The sequence below is a fragment of the Chiloscyllium plagiosum genome, unplaced genomic scaffold (assembly GCF_037043375.1).
Source record: "Chiloscyllium plagiosum isolate Xiang-an unplaced genomic scaffold, Cpla_swu_hap1 HiC_scaffold_28, whole genome shotgun sequence".
NCBI classification, from domain to species: domain Eukaryota; kingdom Metazoa; phylum Chordata; class Chondrichthyes; order Orectolobiformes; family Hemiscylliidae; genus Chiloscyllium; species Chiloscyllium plagiosum.
This window is the reverse complement of record NW_028270166.1, coordinates 7,159,650-7,184,292: the sequence shown is the minus strand read 5'-3', so window position 1 is coordinate 7,184,292 and position 24,643 is coordinate 7,159,650. Positions and strand designations below refer to the sequence as shown.

At 45.0% G+C, this 24,643-nt stretch overlaps 1 protein-coding gene across 1 annotated transcript in view; it reads right to left on the bottom strand.

The window, feature by feature from the left end:
* Nucleotides 1–24,643, bottom strand: part of ncanb (neurocan b) — a 264,974-nt gene that overhangs the window by 172,977 nt on the left and 67,354 nt on the right. The window contains exons 3-4 of the mRNA XM_043721435.2: nucleotides 23,746–24,150; nucleotides 13,813–13,987 (exon numbers count right to left, since the gene is read on the bottom strand). Of these exons, the coding sequence (XP_043577370.2) occupies nucleotides 13,813–13,987; nucleotides 23,746–24,150 (580 nt within the window). The remainder of the gene's footprint in view (nucleotides 1–13,812; nucleotides 13,988–23,745; nucleotides 24,151–24,643) is intronic.

Sequence of the window (24,643 nt, the reverse complement as noted above, 5' to 3'; positions counted from 1 at the left end):
TCTAAAATCTCCATCTGACAGCACCCCTTTATTCTCACCATTTTTCACGTATGCCAATCTTTTCATGGGGTGAACACTATAATATTGGGCTGAACTGAGCTTCAAACAAGCCTAGCTGACCATCCTTTATTTATTTCCAAGCCAACCTTGGAACCTGTACCCTCCATGTTGATGGGTGAGCTTCAGGGTGGGTGTGAGGGTAGTGGGCTGGCTGTCTGACCGATTTTATATGCATCCCTCTCCCTCCCCACCAACAACACAACCAGGTGGGGTGCATGTAATATCCAGCCACCCTTCTACAACCTCAGCATGTCCCAGCCCACTTTACAGCCAAGTCTGTACCTTTGAAGTAAAACAAAGAACTGTGGATGCCTGAAATCTGAAGCAAAAACAGAAATTGCCAGAGAAACTCAGCAGGTCAGGCAGTGTCTGTGGGAAGAAAGCAGAGTTAACATTTTGAGTCCAGTAACTCTTCATTTGGACTGTCAGTAGCTAAGAAAAAGTAATATCCACTCACCTCTCCCCACCCCTCTCCCCTCCAACTTTGGCTTCAGTGTAAATACCACACTCTCCTGGCCACCCACAGTTCTCAACAACGTTAACTCTGCTTTCTTCCCACAGATGCTGCCAGGCCTGCTGAGTTTCTGTTTTTATACATCAGAAGTTTAGTCACATTTGTAATGTTGCAAAATGAATATGTCCACAGCAAAATCGACAGACTGCAAGGTTATCATGACCACATCATCAGTTTCCAGGGGCTGACATAAGGATAAATTACAGCCCAGGACATCAAGGAAAACTGGGTGTTCTTCTGTGCAATGATGCCATGAGATTTATTTACACTTAGAGCTGAGAGAGCAAATAGGTGTTTCCGTTTAAAGCGTTGCCCAGCAGTTCCAACAATGTGACACTCCCACAGGATGCAGCGGAGTACAAGGCAAGACATTTTTTCTCAAGCACTGGAGAGGGACTTGATCAAACTTCCGATGCAGGGAACTCTGACAGATGGAAAATGGAGGAAAAACAAATGATCCCCTGGGCACATCCCTAGGAAAATGCTGCACCTTCAAAACAAAGAGGTAAGAGAATTACTGAGTACTGAAAGAAGTGATTGCACACTTGAAATCACTCTTTTGTGGGGAGGGAGAATGTATTCGGAAGGATTATAGGGTATTGAGGTGAAATCAAATTATCTGCCATTTCACATCCCAAAGCTGCTATTAATTTTACATAATTGCACATTCCAAAGCTATCATTAGCTTGAAGCAAGTGTTATGATTGGAGACTGAAAGTGCCAAAAAATATACACTTTCAATTTGGTTCTCATCCTTTCATTGTAAAAATTCAAGGAAGTGATATGCAGTAATCTCTCTGGTCTGGAAATTGTCATACAAAAATTACCAGTTTTCCAGGATTTTTCTTTAAATTCCCAAACAGCTCACAGCATCTGTTTAGTAAAATACTTTGGGAGCAGGCGATACAATATTTGGATGAGCAAAACAATTTTTATTCTTTCTTTGTAAAGTTTATCAATGTATTAAGTTTCAGGTTAATATGGCATTTTCCATTTCACATGCTTGTCATTTGGAATTCTAACATCACTCCATAATCCAGAAAACTCCAAAATCTGGTAAAATCTCAATCCTAAAAGTTTGAATTAGAGAGGTGGCACTGTTTAACTTTATTATGAGGCAGTATGAAAGCAGCTTACTCTCCGAGATGCCTTACTTTGTCTTTGCGAAAACAAAACAACTTGTCCTTGTTTGGAATCTGAGACTTTATTGGGAAGTTTGCATTTTTCTTGCTTAATTTTCTATGCTTCTTGCACATGACAACAGCTGCTTCTGTGACTGACACCTGCTGTTAAAATCAAACCATTTACTATAGGATTGCTGAGAGACAGGTGGATGATCAAAAGGAACTCTGTTGGAGAAGTTATATAGTGGTTGTTTCATTGATGTAAGATCTGGACAAGTCCCCATTGCAATGTGTTTGAGTCTCAACCTGACAGTTGTGAATTTTAAAATCATTTTTAACAAAAATCAACCTTGAAGAAACATTAGCAATAGCGACCAACAAGCGACCAACACATCGAGTTGAATCATGTATATAGAGGGTCCCACTCAGGAAGGGGCAATACACAATCTACTCTTGGGAAATAGGGCAGGTCAGGTGACAGTGGGGGAACACTTTGAGACCAGTGACCATAGTTCTATTAATTTTAAGATAGTTATGGAGAGGGACAAAACTGGTCCACAGATTCAAGTTCTAAATTGGGGCAAGGTGAAATTTGATGGAATTAGGCAGGAGCGTGCAGGGGCTGATTGGAGGAGTTTGTTTGCAGGCAAAGGGACCTCTGGCAAATGGGAGGCCTCCAAAGGTGAGATAGTTAGAGTTCAAGGTTGAAATGTTCCTGTGAGGGTGAAAGGCAAGATTGGCAGGATAGGGAACCCTGCATGATGAGATATTGAGGCTTTGACCAGAAACAAGAAGGAAATATGGTTCAGATACAGGCAGCTGGGACCAAGGGAATCCCTGGAGGTAAAAAGGGGATACAGGAGTTTACTGAAGAAGGAAATCAGGAGGGCGACAAGGGGCCATGAGATAGCTTTGGCTATGAAGATCAGGGTGAATCCAAGGAGGTTCTTTAAGTATATTAAAGAAAAAAGAGTCACTAGGGAGAGAATATGACCCCTCAAGGACCATAGTGGACATGGATGTCTGGAATCACAGGAGGTGGGTGAGGTCCTAAATGAATATTTCTCCTCTATGTTTACCGTGGAGAAAGACACGAAGAATTTGGAAGTTAGGTGAGTTAGTGATCATATCTTGGGGACAATCCACATCACAGTAGAGGAGGTGTTGGGCTATTAAAATGTATGAAGGTGACACGTCTCCTGATCCTGACCAGATATATGCAAGGACACTGCAAGAAGCTAGAGAAGAAATTGCAAGGGACCTGGCTAATATTTTTGTGTCATCGTTAGCCACGGGTAAGATACCGGTAGACTAGAGGGTAGCGAATGCTGTGCCTTTATTCAGGAAGGGCTGCAAAGAAAAACCTGGGAAGTATAGCCCAATAAAACTTAACATCTGTGGTGGGTACGTTACTTGAGAAGATTCTGAGGGATAAAATATATATGCATTTGGAAAGACTGGGCTTGATTAGGAGTAGTCAACATGGCTTTGTACATGGGAAATCATGCCTCAAAAATTTGATAGAGTTCCTTGATGAAGTGACCAGGAAGGTTGACGAGAGCAGGGCAGTAGACATAGTCTACATGGATTGCAGCAAGGCTTTTGCTAAGGTTCCACATGGCAGGCTGCATTGGAAAGTTAGATCACATGGAATCCAGGGAGAGCTGGCATATTGGATAGACAGTTGGCTTGATGGTAGGAAGCAGAGTGTAACAGTGGAAAGCTGTTTGTCAGACTGGAGGCCAGTGACTAGTGGAGTACCTCAGGGGTCGGTGCTGGGCCCCTTGTTGTTTTTTATCTATATCAATGATTTGGATGAGAATGTACAAGGTATGATTAGCAAGTTTGCAGATGACACTGAAATAGGCGGTATCGTGGACAGTTATTGCAGCAGGACCTCAGTCAGCTGGGAAAGTGGATTGAGAAATGGCAAATGGAGTTTAATTAGATAATTGTGAGGTCTTGCATCAGATCAAGGTAGGAATTTCATGGTGAATGGTAGGGCCTTAACGGCTGTAGTCGAACAGAAGGACCTTGGAATCCAGGTACATGGTTCTCTGAAAGTGGAGTCCCAGGTAGACATGGCAGTGAAGAAGGCTTTTGGCACACTGGCCTTCATCAGTCAGAACACTGAGTATGGAAGTTGGGAAGCTATGTTGCAATTGTACAGGACATTGGTGAGGCTGCATTTGGGATATTGTGTTCAGTTTTGGTCACCTTACTACAGGAAGGATGTTATTAAACTGGAAAGAGCGCTGAAGAAATCTACAAGGATGTTGCAAGGACTCAACGATCTGAGTTCTATGGAGCAGTTGAACAAGCTAGGACCTTTTCTTTAGAGCGTAGGAGACTGAGGGAGTATCTTAAAGAAGTGTATAAAATCATGAGAGGCACAGATAGGGTGAATGCACACGGTATTTTCCCAGGGTTGGGGAATTGAGGGCTAGAGTGCATCAGTTTAGGGTGAGAGGAGAAAGAATTAAAGGGAACCTGAGAGGCAACATTTTTAAACAGAGGGCAGTAGGCATATGGAGTGAGCTGCCAGCAGAAGTGGTTGAGGCAGGTAGATTAACAACATTTAAAAGGCATTTGGACAAATACATGGATAGGAAAGGATTAGAAGGATATGGGCTAAGTGCAGGGAAATGGGGTGAGCGTGGATGGCCATTTTGGTCGGCATGGACCAGTTTGGGCCAAAGGGACTGTCTTGGTGCTGTAGGACTCTATGACTCTATGTCCTTGAGGGAAGGAAATCTGTCCTCTTTATTCAGTCTGACCTGCATGTAACTCCAGATCCACAACAATACAATTGATTCTGTATTGCCCTCTGGATAATAAATATTGGCTTAGCCAGTGATGCCTCCATTCCATTAAAAAAACAAAAAGGAGTAGTGATGGAGGAAAGTTCATTTTAATGAATGATCTAAGTGTGTTGCATATTCATTTATGAATTGTTCCAAGAGGAAACATCGCTCTACATCTACTTTGTCAATTTCATTTAGCATCTAATAAAGCCATAGTCTTACTAGACCACTGGGCGGCACGGTGGCTCAGTGGTTAGCACTGCTGCCTCACAGCGCCAGGGACCCCCTTGGGTGACTGTCTGGGTGGAGTTTGCACATTCTCCCCGTGTCTGCATGGTCCCCTCCAGGCACTCCAGTTTCCTCCCACAGTACAAAGATGTGTAGGTTAGGGTGGATTGGCCATGCTCAATTACCCATAGTACCCAGGGATGTGCAGGCTAGATGGATTAGTCATGGGATATGCGGGGTTACAGGGGGTGGGGTGGGAGGGTAGGTCTGGGTAGGATGCTCTTTGGAGGTTTGGTGTGGACTGAATGGGCCTGCATCCACATTGTAGAGATTCTATGCTCTCTCTTAGATAGAGACAGCTGCAGGTGGTTTAACCTGAGGATCACAGCAGCTCAGGGGAGGGGCAAATCCTTAATATACCTCAATTAGATCTCCTCTTGTCCTCTTAAACTCTAGCAAGTATAGGCTTAAACTGCTCAACCTTTCCTCATAAGACATGATTTTCATTTCTGGAATTAATCGAATGAACCATCTCAGAACTGTCTCCAACACAATTACATCCTTCCTCAAGTAAGAGGACCAAACTGCACACAATATTCCAGTTGGGATCTCACCAATGCCTTGTCCAGTTGTAACAACACTTCCTTTCTGTTATATTGCATTCCTTTAGCAATTCCATTGTGGAGTTTGCACTTTCTCGCTGTGTCTGCTTGGGTTTCCTTCCACAGTCCAGGTGGATTAGCCATGCTAAATTTCCCGTAGTGTGCAGGCTCGCAATTAGCCTGCACACTACAGGGATAGGGTGAGGTGGTGGGTCTGGGCGCAACACTCTTAGGACGGTTAATGTGGATGGGCCAAATGGCCTCCTTCCACACTGTTGGGATTCAACGATGCCCCCTCAGAGCTATGTTGTCTTTAGGGAGCATTCCTATTTTATTTGCTTCACCACTTGGTGGCTGCATTTTCATGAGGCTATGAGTTTGAGGAATTCCTGTTGTAAACCTATCAGATTCCCCATTATCCTTTCCTATAATTCCTAAAAGCTGTCTACTCAAAGCAAGCTCTTTCTCACCTGACCCAATGCCTCCTTAAGTGACTTGGTTTTGAATTATATCCGATCATACCTTAGGACATTTCACTGAAGGTGTTTTAGAAACATTGTTGTTGTTAATTGTCTTGTCGGGAGGTGGAGAATGAAATACAAAAATGAAACACTCGCCAATGAAGAAAAGATAAGCCTGGGTGGGGAAGTGGAGGCATTGTGGTAGTATCATTAGACTAACAATCCAGAAGCAAAATCAAAAATTGCTGGGAAAACTCAGCGTGTCTTGCAGCTTCTGTGGAGAGAAAGCAGAGTTAACTTTTCAGGTCCAGTGACCCTTCTTCAGAACCTTCTTCTTTTTGTTTAATAATCCAGAGGTCCAGGTTTGACGGGGAGAGGTTCAAACCCCATTACTGCAGCTTCTGGAATTTAAACTAAACTAATTAAAAATGATTGAATATAAATCTAGTCTCACTAATTATGACAGTATCAATTATTATTTTAGAAATCCATCAGATTCATTCATGTTCTGTAGAGTTAAGGATTTTGCCTCCTTATGTGGTCTGGCCTACATCGAACTAACCTAATCCATTTTCCAACATTTGGTTTTGTGTGCTGTGGTGTTTCAAGTGCTCATCTAAATAAATCTTAAATTTCTTGAGGATTCCTGCCTCTACCACCCTTTTAGGACATGAGTTTGAGAGATCCACAAACCTCTGAGTGGAAAAGACTTTTCCTCAAATCCTTCCTAAACCTCCTGCTCCCTATTTTAAACACTGTCCACTGACTACTGAGAGTGACACTGCACAGAGAGAGGTGATTCAGACCATTGTACATTGACTTTTCAGTTGGAAAAGACATTCAGTCAGTGCCCAATACCCTTCCTCGTGGCACTGCCAGGATTTGCCTTCCTTTCTTTTGCCTTCTAACGGCTTCTGTTCTCTTGAAAGGGAAAGAGGAACATGGTCATGAGTTGACACTGACAGATCTGAGTCCAGCCAACAATTCCTTGTTGCCTCACAGTAAGACTCAATGAAAGTATTGTTTGCTGAGCCAATAGGATCCAAATTGGATATCAGCCGAGGAGAACCACAGTCAACTCAGTGAAGATTAATTGGTGCCTGCTTCATCTCTCTCTTTAACGATGCAGGGACATCAAGAGTGAAGAAAGCTTCTGTTCTGCAAGGTTTGATGTGGCAAAACCCAGCCAACGGCCTGAGTTATTGTGAAGTCCAGTTTGGGATTAATTACAGTGAGTCAGTGCTGAAGATGAGAGAGGGAGAAGCAGAAACCAAACAGCAGGAGTGCAGCAGAATGGGGAACTAAATAAAACTAATTCACTGTAGAACAGAGAGTTCAAAAGAAGATTAAAAATTGAAACCATGATGGAAATAAGCAGCATTGTGGGGAGGCAATTTCTAACATTGTGTATTTTTATTGGGAGTAAATTGTTGCATTGTCCTGTTAATTAGTTTCATTAAATAGGAAGGTGAGCAAAGTTTATATTTTAATTGGAATTTATAACTGATCTCTAAGAAGTATTGCTCCAACACAGTCCCTGAAGGGAAGAAGTGCTAATGTCTGTGCTGAATATTTATTTCACTGTATCTCCTGGGGGGTTTTGTGGGCTGGTGAGGGGGTGCACAGCCTGGCAAAAGACACAGCCTCTATCTACAAGTCATGCAGAATTTAACACCAGAGGTTAAAATGCTGGCTGCACTGAGACCTGGCCTAGTTTGTGTTTCTTCCTGGTTTTATTCCAACACACTAACCATCAACTCCAACAACACTGATTACTCATTCCTTATGTATAGATATATACGTGCCCAAACAAGTTCAATTACCCTCAATTAACATATAACCATCATCTGCTCTCAGTTCTATCTGGCCTCAAACATCCCTCAATAACAATGTGAGCAAGTCCAGCCCCACATTGCCAGGATTATCTGACAATGCCACCTCACCCAATGCCCACTGCATCCCATTACCCATGCAACTCAATATGAACCTGGCACTCAGTGGTGAATTTTCCATGCCAGTGTTTTGGAAGACAATGCATTGAGCTGGGCACACTGAGCTGTTGTCACAAGCCAAAAGGCAGGATTATTGGCGTTTCACGTTCTCTGCATTAGCCTCCTCTCAGTATCCACATGAGAAAGGAGTTTGCATTGATAAAAGTTCATAGAATCCCTTCAGCCCAAGGGTCCATACTGACCCTCCGAAGAGTAACCCACCCTGACCCATTCCTCTATATTTACCCCTGACTAATGCACCTAGCCTACACATCCATGAACACTATGGGCAATTTAGCATGGCCAATTCACCTAATCTGCACATCTTTGGACTGTGGGAGGAAATCGGAGCACCCGGAGGAAACCCACGCAGACATGGGGAGAATGTGCAAACTCCACACAGACAGTCCCCCCGATGCTAGAATCGAACCGGGATCCCTGGTGCTGTGAGGCATCAGTGCTAACCACTGAGCCACCATTCCACCCCCAATACCTCTCACTGTCTCAGGACATCCCAAAATGCATCGCAGCCGGTTAATTATTTTTCTGAAGAGTGACCACTATTTTAAGAACAGCTGACTGACACAAAGCAAGCTCCCAGTAAAACCTGCGAAAGACGCATACTGGCAGGAGCTGTCTTGTTCACCTCAGGACAGTGCTCCAGTTTGACCAGTATGCTCATTTCCAAGTATTACTGTTTTTTTCTCTCTGGAATATAGAGCAAAGAGATAAATGGTTACGTTAGCTGTATTTGGTGGTAGTTGGTTTGGTTCTGGACAGTTCATTTGCAATATAGAGTGATGCTAATAGTACGGGTTCAACTCCTGCACTGACTAAGGTTGCCATAAAGGATTCTCCTACTCAACGCCTCCCCTCACCTGAGGTATCATCATAGAATCCCTTCAGTGCAGAAAAGGCCATTCAGCCCAACAAGTCCACACTGACCCTTTGAAGAATTAACCCACCCAGACCCATTCCTACCCTAATACTCTATATTTCGACTGACTAATGCATCTAACTCACACATCCCTGAACACTATGGGCAATTTAGCATGGCCAATTTATCTAACCTGCATATCTTTGGGACTGTGGGAGGAAACTGGAGCACCCAGAGGAAACCCACGCAGATACAAGGAGAATGCGCAAACTCCACACAGATAGTCACCCGAGGCTAGAATCGAACCCAGGTCCCTGGTGATGTGAGGCAGTAGTGAGAACCACTGAGCCACCGTGCCACTGCACAGTGGAGCGTGGTGACCATCAGATGTCTGTCTGTCTCTCTCTCTCTCTCATGAGGGAGCAGCTCCAGGGTCTGATTCGACTACGGTGACTTTACTCTAGAGTCACAGGGATGCACAGCTTAAAAAAGGCCCTTCAGCTCATTAAGTCTGTACTGATTAAAAACAATCAGCTAACTATTCTAATCCCATTTTCCAGCTCTCACACCATACAGCATTGCAACTGTACATCTAAATACTTCTTAAATGTTCTGAGCATTTCTACCTCTATGACCCTTACAGGCAGTGAGTTCCAGACGTCCACTACCCTCTGGGTGAAGGAATATTTCCCTCACATCTCCTCTAAACCTTCTGCTCCTTACCTTGAATCTATGTCTCAGGGTCACTGATCCCTCCATCAAGGGGAGTGTTCCTTCCTATCTACCCAGTCTATGCCCCTCATAATGTTATACACCTCAAACATGTGGGAACTACAGGGAGAGGCTGGATAAGCTGGAGCTGTTTTCCCTGGAGAGTCGGAGGCTGAGGGATGACCTTAGAAAGGTTTATAAAATCATGAGGGGCATGAATAGGGTAAATTGACAAGGGTCCAAAACTAGAGGGCATAGGTTCAGGGTGAGAGGGTAAAGATTTGAAAAGGAACAGAAGGGGCAACTTTTTCATGCAGAGGGTGGTGCGTGTATGGAATGAGCTGCCAGAGGAAGTGGTGGAGGCTGGTACAATTACAACATTTAAAAAGCATCTGGATGGGTATATGAATAGGAAGGGTTAGAGGGATATGGGCCAAGTGCTGGTAAAGGGACTAGATTACGTTAGGATATCTGATCAGCATGGACATGTTGAACCGAAGGGTCTGATTCCGTGCTTATGTCTCTATGACTCTATGTCCCCTCTCAGTTTCTTTCCTCTGCTCTATGGAAAACAACACCAGTCTGTTCAACCTCTCTTCATAACTGAAATTCTTCAGCCCGCAGCATCCTGGTAAATCTCCTTTGCACCCTCTCCAATGCAATCTCATCCTGCAGATAATGGGGATTCTTAATGTGGTTCATAAATACAACTTCCCAGGGGCAGCACTGCTACCTCACAGCGCCAGGGACCCAGGTTCAATTACAGCCTCGGGCGACTGTCTGTGGAGTTTGCACATTCTTACTATGTCTGCGTGGGTTTCCACCATATGCTCTGGCTTCCTCTCGCAGTCCAAAAATGTACAGGTTAGGCGTATTGGCCATGGGAAATTGCCCATCGTATCCAGGGACGTGCAGGCTGTGTGGGTTAGCCATGGGAAGTGCTGGGATAGGGTAGATCTGGGTGGGATGCTCTTCAGAGGGTCGGTGTGGACGCAATGGGTCAAACGGTCTGCTTCCACCCTATAGGGATTCTGTGTTTTTCTTCAAAATAAGTTTCGGACAGTTTTACATCCACCTGAGTTGGTTTTGTATTTCATCGAAAAGACTGATTTTTCACCATGTCAGAAGTAAAATTGGATACAATAATGGCAGTCTGGGAAGAGCTGTTTCCCAAGTCGCGTTTCTTTAAACCCTGACCTAACTCAGGACCATGCCACTGCGAGGCAACTGCTGAAGGAATCTGCTCTCCAGTGTCTGAAGACCACCTGGTACATCAGGGAGTCTAACCTAACAATCAGTCACTGCAACCTCAAGGATTTGTGCAGCAAGGGACATGATTCAGTGTTCTTAGTACATTAGATTAGATTCCCTAAAGTCTGGAAACAGGCCCTTTGGCCCAACCAGTCCATACCAACCCTCCGAACAGTAATCCTTCTGACTAATGCACCTAACACTATGGGCAATTTAGCATGGCCAATTCACCTGACCTACACATCTTTGGACTGTGGGAGGAAACCGGAGCACCCTGAGCCATTGTGCCACCCACTAGATTAATTAAATTCTGTGAATCAATTTCAGAAAAAAAAAGCAGGCAGCATGGTGGCTCAGTGGTTAGCACTGCTGCCTCACAGCACCAGGGTCCCAGGTTCGATTCCAGCCTCGGGTGCCTGTCTGTGTGGAGTTTGCACATTCTCCCTGTGTCTGCGTGTGTTCCCTCCGGGTGCTCCAGTTTCCTCCCACATGCCAAAGATGTGCAGGTCAGGTGAATTGGCCATGCTAAATTGCCCATAGTGTTAGGTGCATTAGTCAGAAGGAAATGGGTCTGGTGGGTTACTGTTCGGAGGGTCGGTGTGGACTCGTTGGGCCAAACAGCCTGTTTTCACACTGTAGGGAATCTGATCAGAAACTGTGTCATCCAGGATGTGTAGAGAAAGACACTTGACAAATTAGCTTCAGAGACTCTGTTCCCCCTGGTTGAAGGGTTTTAAACCAAGGATCACAAATCTCACGATAAAGAGTCAGCCACATATTTATTTATTTATTATTTAAACATGGGATGTGTATGTCAGTGACTGGACCAACAGTTATTGACCATCTCTAATCACCCAGAGGGCAGTTAAGATTCAGCCATATTGGTGTGGGTCTGGAGTCATGTGTAGGCCAGGCTAGGTAAGGATGACAGATTTCCTTCCCTAAATGGAACCAGAAGGGTTTTGAACAGCTATTGCCAAGGGTCACATGATTGCCATGAAGCTAACAGTTACTCCAGTCATTTCATCATACGCTATGGTGGGGTTCAAACCCACATCTCCAGAACGGTAGCCAGGGGCTCTCAACTACTTGGCCAGAGGCATTGCCACCTCAGCTTGGGACTGAGATAAGGAGAAAACCTTTCACAGAGCAATGTAGACCTTTGGAATGATCTACCTCAGAGATCAGTACATGCTCAGTCATTGAGTTATTTCCAAAACTAAGACTGATAGATTTTACACATGAAAGGGATCTTGGGATATGTGGATAGAGCAGGAAAGTGAGTGTTGGGAGAAGAATCAATCCTGTGAAGTCCTTTAGATCCATCCAAGAGAGCAGACAGAGCTTCTCCCTGGAGAACATAGAGAATGCTTTCCATTCCAGAGAAATCCAGAACACTGGGGCTTCGTGAAGATGAGGAGAAGCTATTTTTTTTCTCTCAGAAGGCTGTTACACTGTGGAATTCATTTCCTCAGAGAGCAACGGAATCCGGGTCATTGAATTTATTCAAGACTGCATCAGGAAAATATTTGATTGACGAGGGTCTGGGGAAGAATCAGGAATGTGGAGCTGATCACAATCAGAGCAGCCAGCCAATGGTAGAGCAGGTTCAGACACTGACCAGCCTACTTCTTCTACTAATTCCTGTGGGTAGCACCCTCGCCTCTGAGTCACCAGGGTCTCAGTCTGGGGCTAGATCACAGAGATCAATGCTGACTCTCCAGTGCAGTACTGGAGGACTGCTGCACTATCAGAGGTAATCTCTTCCAGTAAAGGCCTTAAAGTGAGGCTCCATCCGCTCTCTTGGTTAGATGTAAAGGATTCCAGGGCACTCATTCAACAAAGAGCAAAGAGAATTCTCCCTCATCAATTTACCCCTCAATTATCATTGTGGCAAAATTAGCTTATTCCATCATTTTCACATTGTTTTTGTGGGATTCTTTTAGTGACAGGCATGGACTAGTTCGACCTAAGGGCCTGTCTCCATACTGTATGACTCTCGGACTGGATTTCAAGTTTAAAAAATTCCATTGGCTGTATAGTACTTTGAAACATCAGATGGTTGAGAACAGCACTATACAAATGTATGTGCTCTGTCTGATGTCCTGACAGAAATGTTTAATGTGCTTGTGAATTCCTGTGACTCAAACATTGTGGATGGAATCTGGAAAAACAGTCTACACTTCATCAGTCAGATCCACCAACTTCATTTTATTCAGCGATGAATTTTAGTTTTGCTGTGCTGTCAAATTTGAAATGCATTCAACTTATCTACCTTGAACTTTTATTGACTATTTGACCCTATCTAAGTCCAGTTATCACACTGTCATCTGACACCCTCTACACAGAGAGCCAACAGGAATTCTCAGCACTGTCCTGCGGAGTAAATCCCAGGGACACACAGTGAGAAACCAGGAACAAGGAGGAGATGGAGAGGCAGAAGTAGATGCTGGGTTTTATAGAAAAGAATACATGGTCCTTTTAGCAAATCCTGAGTTGTCTTCATGCTGTTTTGATATTGAGAGGCTGTTATTCTGATACTGTATAGCTCAGTATGACAACTATAATCAGCAGGTAAAACATAACTGTACGTCTGTGTCCTTGTGACTGTGTTTCTGTGTGTATCCATGTGTATGTGTCCATGTGTGTTTAGATCTGAGTACATGTTCATGGGTGTGTTATTGTGTGTATGTGTTTCTGTCTGATTTTGTTCCAGTATGTTTTGGTGGGTGTTATTTTATGTCTGTATGTACCTGTGTGTGTCTGTCATTTTGTGTTCCTGTGTGTCTGTGTGTACCTGTCTCTGTTAGTTTGTTATACTTTATGAATGTGTCTGTCTGAGTGAGTGTGTGTGAGGAGTGAATGAGTGTGTGTGAGTGTGAGTGTCAGTGAGTGAGTGTATGAGTAAGTGAGTGAATGAATGAGTGTGTGAGTGAGTGTGAGCATCAATGAGTGAGTGTATGAGTGTATAATTGTGAGGATTGAGTGAGTGTGTGAGGAGTGAGTGAGTGAGTGGGTGTGTGAGGAGTGAGTGTGTGTGTGTGAGTGTGTGTGAGGATTGAGTGAATGTGTGAGGAGTGAGTGAGTGAATGTGTGAGGAGTGAGTGAGTGTGTGTGTCTATGTGAGGAGTGAGTCTGTGAGGAGTGTGTGTGTGTCAGGAGTGAGTGTGTGCAGTTTTCATTGCTCACCGGACAGTTTGATCAGAAACCCAACCAGCATCGCAGTGGTCGAAGCCGTCCTGGAAAGCAGCCAATAGTTCGTGGGGACTGGCGATCCTCGCTGAGTTGTCCAGACAGGCCTGTGAGGCAGCCTCAAAGGTGAGGGAGTACCTGTTGCTGGCAGCACGGTAATGGAACACCACCCCTGGAGTGGGAGAGAGGAAGACGGAACGGAACACAGAGCTGAGGTGAGGAAGCAAAGACTCTGACTAAAACACTATCCGCACAGAATCCAAGGGAATTTCACCACATGCTTGGGGGGGGTGACAGACTTTCATTTTAATCAGTTCAAGATGAGGGAGGTTTGACCAGGGGATAAACCCTCGATGGGTGAATCCACCAGTTGGGAAGAAATGAGCAATATAAACCCAGAGTTACCCGGAATGTTTTATTCCTTTATTCATGTACGGGGTGTGGGTGATGTTAGTGAGGTCAGTATTTGTTGATCATCCTCTTCCCCCAAGGGCATTGTGGACCAGATGCTTTTCTTGCAACAGTTGCTGATGCTTCCCAGCTCTTCATTCCAGATTTTAATAATTAAATTTAAATTCCACCAGCTACTGTGGTGAGATTTGAACCCATGTCCCCTCAAGCTGGAACCTCTGACCTCCTAGCCCAGTGACATGATCACTACCACATCCTCACACACAATACAGAAACAAACCATTGCCCCAACAGGTGCATTCTGATGTTCATGCTCCATACAAGCCTGTCCCTCAACCCCACCCACTTCATCCCTCTCTGTCAACATATCCTTCCAATCATTTATCTCTCAAACACTATCTGTCTCAATCTCTCTCCTTGGGAGCAAGTTCCACATTCTCACTACTCTTTGGGTAAAGACATTTCTTCTGAATTCTTGTTTCGATTTCAATATCCTATATTGATGGCCATGAGGTTTGGTCTTGCCCACAACATTATATCCCACTAACTCCCTCCATCATCCCTCAGTCTTTCTAAGAAATAGTCCCCAGCCTGTCCAACTGCTCCGAATATGATCTGCTACCATCCTTATGAATATTACTTTGCACCTTCTCCAACGTATTGTAAAGTTACATAGAATTAACAACACAACAAGGTCATTCGACCCATCAGGTCAATAGAGACCCTAGGGTGCAGGTGCATAGTTCCTTGAAAGTGGAATTGCAGATAGACAGGGTAGTGAAAAAGCATTTGGTCTGTTTGCCTTTATTGGTCAGTGCATCAAGTATAGGAGTTGGGTGTTAAGATACAGCTATATAGGACATTGTTTGGGCCATTTTTGGAATACTGCGTTCAGTTCTGGTCTCTCTGCTATAGGAAAAATGTTGTTAAACTTGAAAGGGTTCAGAAAAGATGGTGCCAGGGTTGGAGGGTTTGAGCTATAGGGAGAGGCTGAATAGACTGCACCTGGTTTCCCTGGAGTGTTGGACCCTGAGGGGTGACCTGATAGAGGTTTATAAAATCATGAGGGGCATGGATAGGTTAAACAGACAAGAGGGCATAGGTTTAAGGTGAGAGGGGAAAGATTTAAAAGGTTCCTGAGGAGCAACTTTTTCATTCAAAGAGTGGTGCGTGTATGGAATGAGCTGCCAAAGGAAGTGGTGAAGGCTGGTACAATTACAACATTTAAAAGGCACCTGGATGGGTACATTAAAAGGAAGGGTTCAGAGGGATATGGGCCAAAGTTGAGAGTGTGCTGCTGGAAAAGCACAGCAGGTCAGGCAGCATCCGAGGAGAAGGAAAATCAATATTTCAGGCTGGAGCCCTTCATCAGGAATGGGCCAAACCCTGGCAAATGGGACTTGATTAATACTGAACATCTGGTCATCACGGACGAGTTGGACCGAGAGGTCTGTTTCTGTGCTATGACTCTATGCCAGTGTTTATGGTCTACATGGTTTAGTCTTGTGTAAGGAGACTACGTGACTTTAATCTCCCTGATACTGCTTTGTGAGTTCAAGAAAGGGCTTTCCTTAGCACTCTCGATGTATTGCCCGGTGTACACACACATTGTCCTAGACTCTGTTGGAGCTTCTTCCCCTCTTCTAGAACTTCCAGATGACCATGTGACACTGAGATCATCATTATACATCATCAACTATTCTGCTAACATCTCATACTCTACAGACACACACACACATGCACGTGCACCCACACACGCATACACAGACGCACACACATACACACACACATACACATACGCGCACATGCACACACACACGCGCACACGCACACACACAAACACACACGCATGCATGCACACACACACACAATCTCTACAATCCCCATCTCAGTCCTTTCTTTATAATATGGACAGCAGTGCTATGAACAGAATCCAAATGTGGTCTGACCAAGGTTTACTCTCCAGGGCCTGCCAGTGACCTTGATGACCTCTGAGATAAGATGCCTAACTTAGTTGAATTGCCTGCCGCACTCACTGCCGAGAGTCACCTGGTGATACTGGCTTTCGCCGTACAGTGACCGTTTAAAATAAACATGCATGGATTCTTTGGAATTCCCTCTCCAAACGTCTCCAGCTCTCTCCTGTTTCAAGTTACTCTAAAGGGGTGTCTCTTTGCCTGAACTTCCAATCTCTGTGAGATTTCCTTTTCCTCTGACATCACATGCTTGACGCACACTGGGACTTTTTTTTAACAATCTTTACATGAAAGGCACTACAGAAATGAAATGTATTATAGTTAACCATTAATTCTTGTGTCACAGTTAATGGTTAGACTTGAGAACACCATCAAGGTTTGAGCATATAATTGTTTATTTAATAACAGAGAGCCTGTTTCTATGGAAGTTATAATTATCAGATCCTAGGGGTTTTTCTGTGACAGGAATTGCGAACGGTTTTGGTCTCCATACTTGAGGAAGGATGTAGTTGTACTGGAGGCAGTTCAGAGGAGGGTCATTCAATTGAATCCAGAGAGGAGGGGTTGGTCTTATGAACAGAGATAGAGCAGCTTAGGCCTATACTGTCTGGAACTTAAAAGAATGAGAGGAGATCTATTGAGGGATATACGACGCTAAAGGGGATTGACAAATGGGGACATGGAGAGATGCTTCCTCATGTAGGGCGAGATAGGTTTAGGATAAGAAGTGGCAGACTCACAACAGGCATGAGAAGGAATTACATCTCTCTAACAGTCATGAATCTGTGGAATTCACTTCCGTGGAGTGCGGTGGATACTGGAAGATTGAATTAATTTAAGGAGGAGACAGATGGATTTTTAATGAGTAACGGATTGAAGGGTTATGGAGGATGGACAGGAAAGTGGAGTTGAAACCAAGATGACATCAGCCATGACGCTATTAAATAGCAGAGCAGCATCGAGGGGCTGAATGGCCTCTTCCTGCTCCTGGTTCTTGTGACAGTGGCTTGTTCCCCTGAAATTTTTAATGGACTTGACTTCTGTCACCCCTTCAGCTAGGCCTTCTCACCAGTGACACCATCATGTTTGATGGAAACAAATAGAGCAGTTAAAGTGAAAAAATCTATGGGAGCAAGGAACTAATGGACAGAGCAAGCCTCTTATTGATTTTCAAACCTGCCTATGCCTGCAGAGAGAGAGAGAAAGAGAGAGATGTATGTCTGCTTCATAGAGAGGGATTGAGCTGAGCTGCTGGGAAAGTGGGGCCTGTAAAATATGAACCATAAAGGCTATTCTATTCCATTCTAGAGCAGAGAGCTCAGGGATAGATAAATATCATGACGATGAAGTGGCAGAGTAGGGGGTGAAGGCAGATAGTGGACAGAGGCTCCGTAGAGATCCCCTTCCCACAAGGTGAAACTGCAGAGAGAACTCAGGATTCATTGAGCTCTCAAAGCGAAGTGTGTGACCGACTTGTAAACCCATCCACCCTCAGGGTGGGACCCTGAGCGATGCTGAAGATGCTCACATGGAAGTCCCTGCAACACTACTACACACGAGGACAGCAACCGGCAAAGAACCTTATGGGAGAAATCCTTTGCAAGCTGGAAATCTCAAGTTCCAGTCCCTCTGCTGAATGTTGAGGAAACAATCCAGACTAACATTCACGTCCCTGATCTTAATTGTTCCACCATTGGTGGCATTGACCCTGAATCTCCCATCCTCTCTTTTCCCTTTAAGAAATTCTTTGACCAAACCTTTTGATCATCATTTCCAATTTCTCATGTAGTTCAATGTCAAATGTTATTGGATAGCACTCCCCTGAAGCGCCTTGGGACATGGTATTACCGTGGTTGTGGGTATGTTTGCCAAGCTAGGAAGTTGATTGCAGATGTTTTGTCCCCTGTCTGGGTGACATCTTCAGGGCTTTGGAGGCTCCTGTGAAGCACTCCTGTACTGTGTCTTCTGGAATTTATTTGCCTCTGTTCCTGCTGCCTCTGGTTGCTGGTTCCAGTTGTTCATCATAGTGGCTGGTATATTGGGTCGAGCTCTATGTGTTGATTGATGGAGCCCATGGATGAGTGCCATGCTCAGACAACAACTCGCCAGAACAAAAGACCCAATTCCTATCATGTGTAAGACTAATGTAATTTACAGGATTCCATGCAGAGACTGCAGGAAATACTCTAAAGGCAAACAGGCAGACAAATAGCAATCCGCAACCACAAACACCAACGAAACGTCACGACCAGCTGTCCCTAGCAGCCACACACACAGATGACAAGGACCACAAATTCTATTGGGACAGCACAACCATCATAGAACAAGCTAAACAGAGGAGCTTCCTCAAAGCACGGCACTCATCCACAGACTCCATCAACAAGCACATAGACTGAGACCCAATATATCGGCCAGTGCAATGAACAACCAGAACCAGCAACTAGGAGCAGCAGGAATGGAACCAAATAAATCCCAGAAGACACAGTACAGCAATGCTTCACAGGAGGCTCCAAAGCACTGAAGATGTCACCTAGACAAGGGACAAAATGTCTACAAGTCAACTTCCCAGCTCAGCGAACATTCCCACAACCATGGCAACACGCATCCGAGCTATAAATCTTTCCGCAAACCTTGAACATGTTACTGTGCTCAAAGAGCTATATAAAGGCAGGTTGTGAACGTTTGGAGACAGCGCTGTAACCCTATCAGAACTCTGGGTGTGTGGGGTGGGGCGGGGGGTGGGGGAGGTGGATGCAGAAATATGAAAACCATAATCCAGCAGCACCCATTTTGAAAATCAGCAGGAGGGGTTTGCTGGAAATAAAAAATGCTGGCGATCACAGCACCCACGGACTCTGCCTGACCCGCTGTGGTCTCCAACATTCGTTGTTTCCAGTTCAGATTCCAGCTTCTGCACTAACTCGCTCCGAGGAGGAGTATTCCCCAGGTGCCGGTCAGTTTTATTCTCAAAACGAAGCAAATCCCTTAGTCATCATCAGTGTACTATTTGTGGGATCTTGCTGTGCCACGTTACCTATAATGACCGCACTGTGGGTCATCCTGAGATGGTTTTAAACAACAAGTGAGGCAGTGTACCGGCTTCTTGTCCCTGAACACAGAGACACAGAACCCGCTGCAACCCAGCTGCAGGTTAATTCTCGTTGTGGTTGCAGTAATGACTGGCATTTATTAGTCCCGTCACGATGTCCCATACCCGCAGAATATACTGGCAGCTGCCAGTCAGTTGCAATAGAGAGCTGATCACAACACCCACATAGAACAGAAACCATATTTTATAAATAACAGCAGGCACCAAGCAGGGACCTCATAGCTGTAATCTAATGTCAATGTGTTAGGAAGAAGGTCATTAACCACTCATGCTTCTGAAGTATACATTATTTTCTCATGTCATTCAATCAGGGCAGATAGAACATGCAATCTTTAGATGAATGTGGCCCAGTCTGTTATTGTGAGTTACTATTACTGGTCGCTATGGTTACTGAGCACTATTAACTCTTTCCAGTCAGTGCGGTGGAAGTTGCTGGAGTTTCGGATTGTTTGCAAAATTCTCCTGCTCATCGTTTTCCTCAGGGTCTGGAGTTGAGTGATGGAACCCTGTGCCACCTCAAACAACCCGTCAGTGATCAAAAACAGCAACCCCAGTATTTATTTAGTAAAATCCGGAAGAAATGCAGATGCTGCGAATCAGAAACAAGAACAGACATTGCTGCAGAAGCTCAGCAGATCTGGCAGCATCCGTGAACAGAAATCACAGTTAACGTTTCAGGTCCGGTGTCCCTTCCTCAGAACTGAGGACCTGAAATATTAACTCTGATTTCTCTCCACAGGTGCTGCCAGATCTGCTGAGCTTTTTCAGCAACTTCTGTTTTTGTTGGAATTTATTTAGTGCCTTGAATGTGGTGGCTTTGATGTGCCTCAAAAGACTGTTATCAAGAAAATATTTACACAAAGACAGGTGAAGAGGTTTTGGGACCAGTGATTAAACATCTGGTCAAAGAGGTAGGTTTGAAGGTAGGTATTAAAGGACGGGAGCTGCCGGGGAATTCCAGGGCTTGAGGTTTGAGCCGTTAACTGTGAGTGGTAAGAATTGGGGATGTGTCAGATTCAGAGCAGTGCTGAGACCTCAGCAGGACCAGAGGAGATTACAGGGATGGAGTGATTTGAAAACCCGGCTGTGAAATCTAAGCTCGAGGTGTTGCCAGGTTCAGAATCAACATAGGCCAGCGAGCACAGGGAAGGGATAGGGGGAATGAGGACTTGTGTGGATGAAGACAGAGGTAGCAAAGTTCCCAGTTTTTCCGTCGAATTTCACTGCTCTCCACCCCTGTACCCCTCACAGAGACAGCAAGGATTACGGGGAGGGGAGCAATACATTTTAAATTCATTCATGAGATGTTGGCATTGCTGCCGAGTCCAGGTCTCATCACCCATCTTTAGAAATGCCCATTGGAAGGCGGCACTGAGCTGCTTTCTTGAACCACTGCGGTCCCCCTGCCGTGGGAAGATCGACAATGCCCTTGGGGAGGGAGTTCCAGGATTTTAACCCAGTGACACTGAAGGAACGGCGCTATATTTCCGAGCCAGGATGGTAAATGACTTGGAGGGGAGCTTGAAGATGATGATGTTCTCATCCACTTTATTTCTCCAGGCAGAGACTGTGGAAATGGAAGATGTTGTCAATGGAACTTTGGTGAATCGTTGCAGTGTATCTTGTAGATGGTACACACTGCTGTTACTGAGCGTCAGTGGTAGAGGGAATGTGGAAGGTTGGTGGGCATGGGGCACTTCATCTTCGATGGAGACAAAAACAGCAGCTGCTGGAATCCAGGGCAGACAGGCAGGCAGGAGGCTGGAAGAACACAGCGAGCCAGGCAGCATCAGGAGGTGGAGAAGTCGATGTTTCGGGTATAACCCTTCTTCAGGACTGGAGGTGGGTGTGGGGGAAGCTGCAGATAAAGGGGGTGGGGGTGGCAGCTCCCCTTACACCTCATGAGGTTTTTCATGAGCAGTCATTCATTTTGACCTCTCCTTCTCTGGGAAGAACTTTACAGAGTTTTAATATTTTTAGTCAGGACTTTAAAGTCCCCAATTTAGCACAGGGTTATTAATTACTAGGGGGGTAGTTAGTTCATTTGTGACATAGTATGATACCAACAGTGTGGGTTCAATTCCAGCACTGGCCACGAAGGACTTTCCTTCTCAACCTTTCCCCTTGTCCAAGACACAGTGCCCCTCAGGTTAAACCACCAGGAAGCATCTCTCTCTATTGGGAGAGCAGCCCTGTGGTCTGGTATGACTATGGTGACTTTACCTTTATTGTCTACCATTATTGGCACCTCACTGAACTTTGTACGGATGGGCCTAGTCAAGTCTTGACGACACCACTGGGTAGACTGTCAAATTGTCAGTATTGTGGATCCTGCGCCTTCAAGGATTTTTGATCAGGACAATGATCATTCATTAAGTGATGCAGAGGGACATGATCATGTCATTCTGGGGCCAGCCACCAGGAGGAGTGTGAGAGCAACCCCCGATTCGGCTGGTCATTACTGAGACCCTCTAAGGGTGAGAGCAATGGAGATTGGCAGTTTCCCAAATTGGTTGGCGAGGAAAGGCTTGAGTTCTCAAGAATCTTTACAGCTTTGGAATCGCTTGCAAGAATTTATTCTTCCCCAGGATCTCTTTGCTGCCTGGTGTCCCACCTCCCTGTCCGACCCACCTAAAGCCAAGGTTGACATTATCTGTTCCTTTTGGAGCTGCTGATTGTCTCCAGTGGTGAGCCACACCGTGGCTGGGGTGGCAGACATGGCTCCACCAGTAGCACTGTCTGAGTGAGGGATCATAGGTATGAGACCTGAGCAGAAGATCTACACTGTCAGTCCCACTGCTGTAGTCAGGAAGTGCTGCACTGTCAAAGGAGCTGTCTCCTAGAGTGTTATGTTAAGCCAAGTCCCATGTTGAGATTTTGAAGCATTTCGGGAAGTGACCAAGTCAATATTTCATCCTCAACTAATGTCACTAGATGTGATCATTGTCTCACTGATGTGGAGATGCCGGTGCTGGACTGGGGTGGACAAACTCAGAAGTCACATGACACCAGGTTGTAGTCCGACTGCTGCTCCAAAAACTTGTGATTTCAAATAAACCTATTGGACTATAACCTGGTGTCGTGTGACTTCGGACTTTATCTCATTGTTGTTTCGGGGAGTTAGCTCTACACAGCTCGATTCCCACACCTTCATTTACAACAGTGTGGACACTGCAAATTCAAAACACTTTCTGGTATCCTGAGGTTGTGAAAGGCATTAGATAAATGTGAGCTCTTTTGTTTGTTATTGAAGGAGTGCCTCTGGTTTATTCTACATATTTGTATCACATTGTGGGGAACTGAGATAGGAGCCATTTAGACCATTAATCCATTCCACCATGATTGATCCTCTATCTCAACGCCACATTCCTGCTCTCTCCCCATGCCCTCTTGACATCTTTAACCTCTAGAAATGTATTTATTTCTCAAAATATATTCAATGTGCTTTGCTTCCACAGCCTTCTAAGGCAGGAGGTTCCAGCACCATCAGAGCGAAGACGTCTCTTTACATCTCTGTCCGAAATGGCTAACTGTATATCCTGAGATTTTGACTCCTTGTTCTGGACACCACAGTCTGAGGGAAATGGCATCTGTGTGGGCAGTCTTTCTGTCCTGTCAGAATTTTATGCAAGATCCCCTCTCAGTCTTCGAAACTCCAGTGATTCCAGGGCAAGTTGACCCAATCTTTCCTCATCCAACAAACCTGCCATCCTAGTCTGTTGAACCTCCTCTGCCCTCACTTCACCGTAATGTCATTGTACTCTTAATATAGAAACCCGTAGGCCAAATCCCACTTTGGCAGCAAGTGGAATTCCAAGTCGATTTTAAAAAGCTAGATTTAGACCTATCCATGTGTGACGGTGATCACGAAATTATCATCACTTGTTGTTCAAAGCCATCTGGTTCACTAAAGTCTTTGAGGGAAAGAAGTCTGTCACCCTGACCTGGTCTGGCCTACTGTGACTTCAGATCTGCGGCAATGCAGTTGACTCTTAACTGCCCTCTGAAATGGGCAACCATTGAGGAGAGGTGATGGTCGAGTGGTATTATTGCTGGACTGTCAATCTAGAGACCTAAGTAATGTTCTGGGGACACAGATTCAAATCCCGTTACGCCAGATGGTGAAATCTGAATCCAATAAAAATCTGGAATTAAGGGTCTAATGATGACCATGAATCCATTGCCAATTGTCTGAAAAACCCATCTGGTTCACTAATGCCCTTTAGGGAAGGAAACTATCTTCCCTACTTGGTCTGGCCTACATGTGACTCCAATGTGGTTGACTCCTAACTGTCCTCTGGGCAATTAGGAATGGGCAGTAAATTCTGCCTGGCCAGAGATGCCCTCATCCCATGGATGAAGGAACAAAAACACAGTTCAAGGGCAATTAGAGATAGGGCGAAATTCTGCCCTAACCACTTTTCCTCCACTTACCCAGGACCTCTAGAGGCACTGTGTCTTGCTCATCATCAATCCCCACAACCACTTCACACTGGTAGATGCCTGTGTCGCTTGCTTGCAGAGAGACAATCTCGAGGCTGGCATTGTAGTGGTAGGGGCCATAGCCAGGCAGACTGGCACGGCCCTGATAGGCCGGGTTTAACTTCACCGTGTTGTTCTTGGCCACCAGCACAGGGATTTCCTTCCGGCTACCACCTTCGAGCAAGACTTTAGTCCACTTGATGCGCGGGGGGTCAGGGAGCAATGAAGGGTCGATGGCCGAGCTTGGAAGCACGGAGAAGACACAGGGAAGGAGTGCTGAGTCCGATAATCCCCTGACCACCGGCAGGTGTTGGACCTTCTTTATGTTCACTATCTTCTCATCGTCCCCTATGGGTGCTGAAGGAGAAATAAACACTTGGTCAATGGCCAAAAGAAAGGCAATTTTACATGTCGAACAACAAACATGGAAACATAGAAACTGGGAGCAGGAATAGGCCATTCCGCCCTTTGAACCTACCCCTCCATTCAATGTAATCATGGCTCCTCATCAAATTTAATTCCCTGTTCCTGCTTTCTCCCCATACCCTTCAGCCTATTTATCTCCAAAATATATTTCTATCTTTTTCTTGTATACATTCAATGTTTTGACCTCAACTGCTTACTGTGGTAGTCAGTTCCATAAGCTCACCATCTCTGAGTGAAGAAATTTCTCCTCATCTCAGTCGAACATGGCTTACCCTATATCCTTAGACTGTGACCCCTGGTTCTCCACTTCCCAGTCATTGGGAAGCTCCTTCCTACATTTATACTGCCTAGTCCTGTTCGAACTTTATGGGTATCACCTTGTCAGACATTCTGAAAGTGAGCCTTCACCCGAGACTAAGCAAGT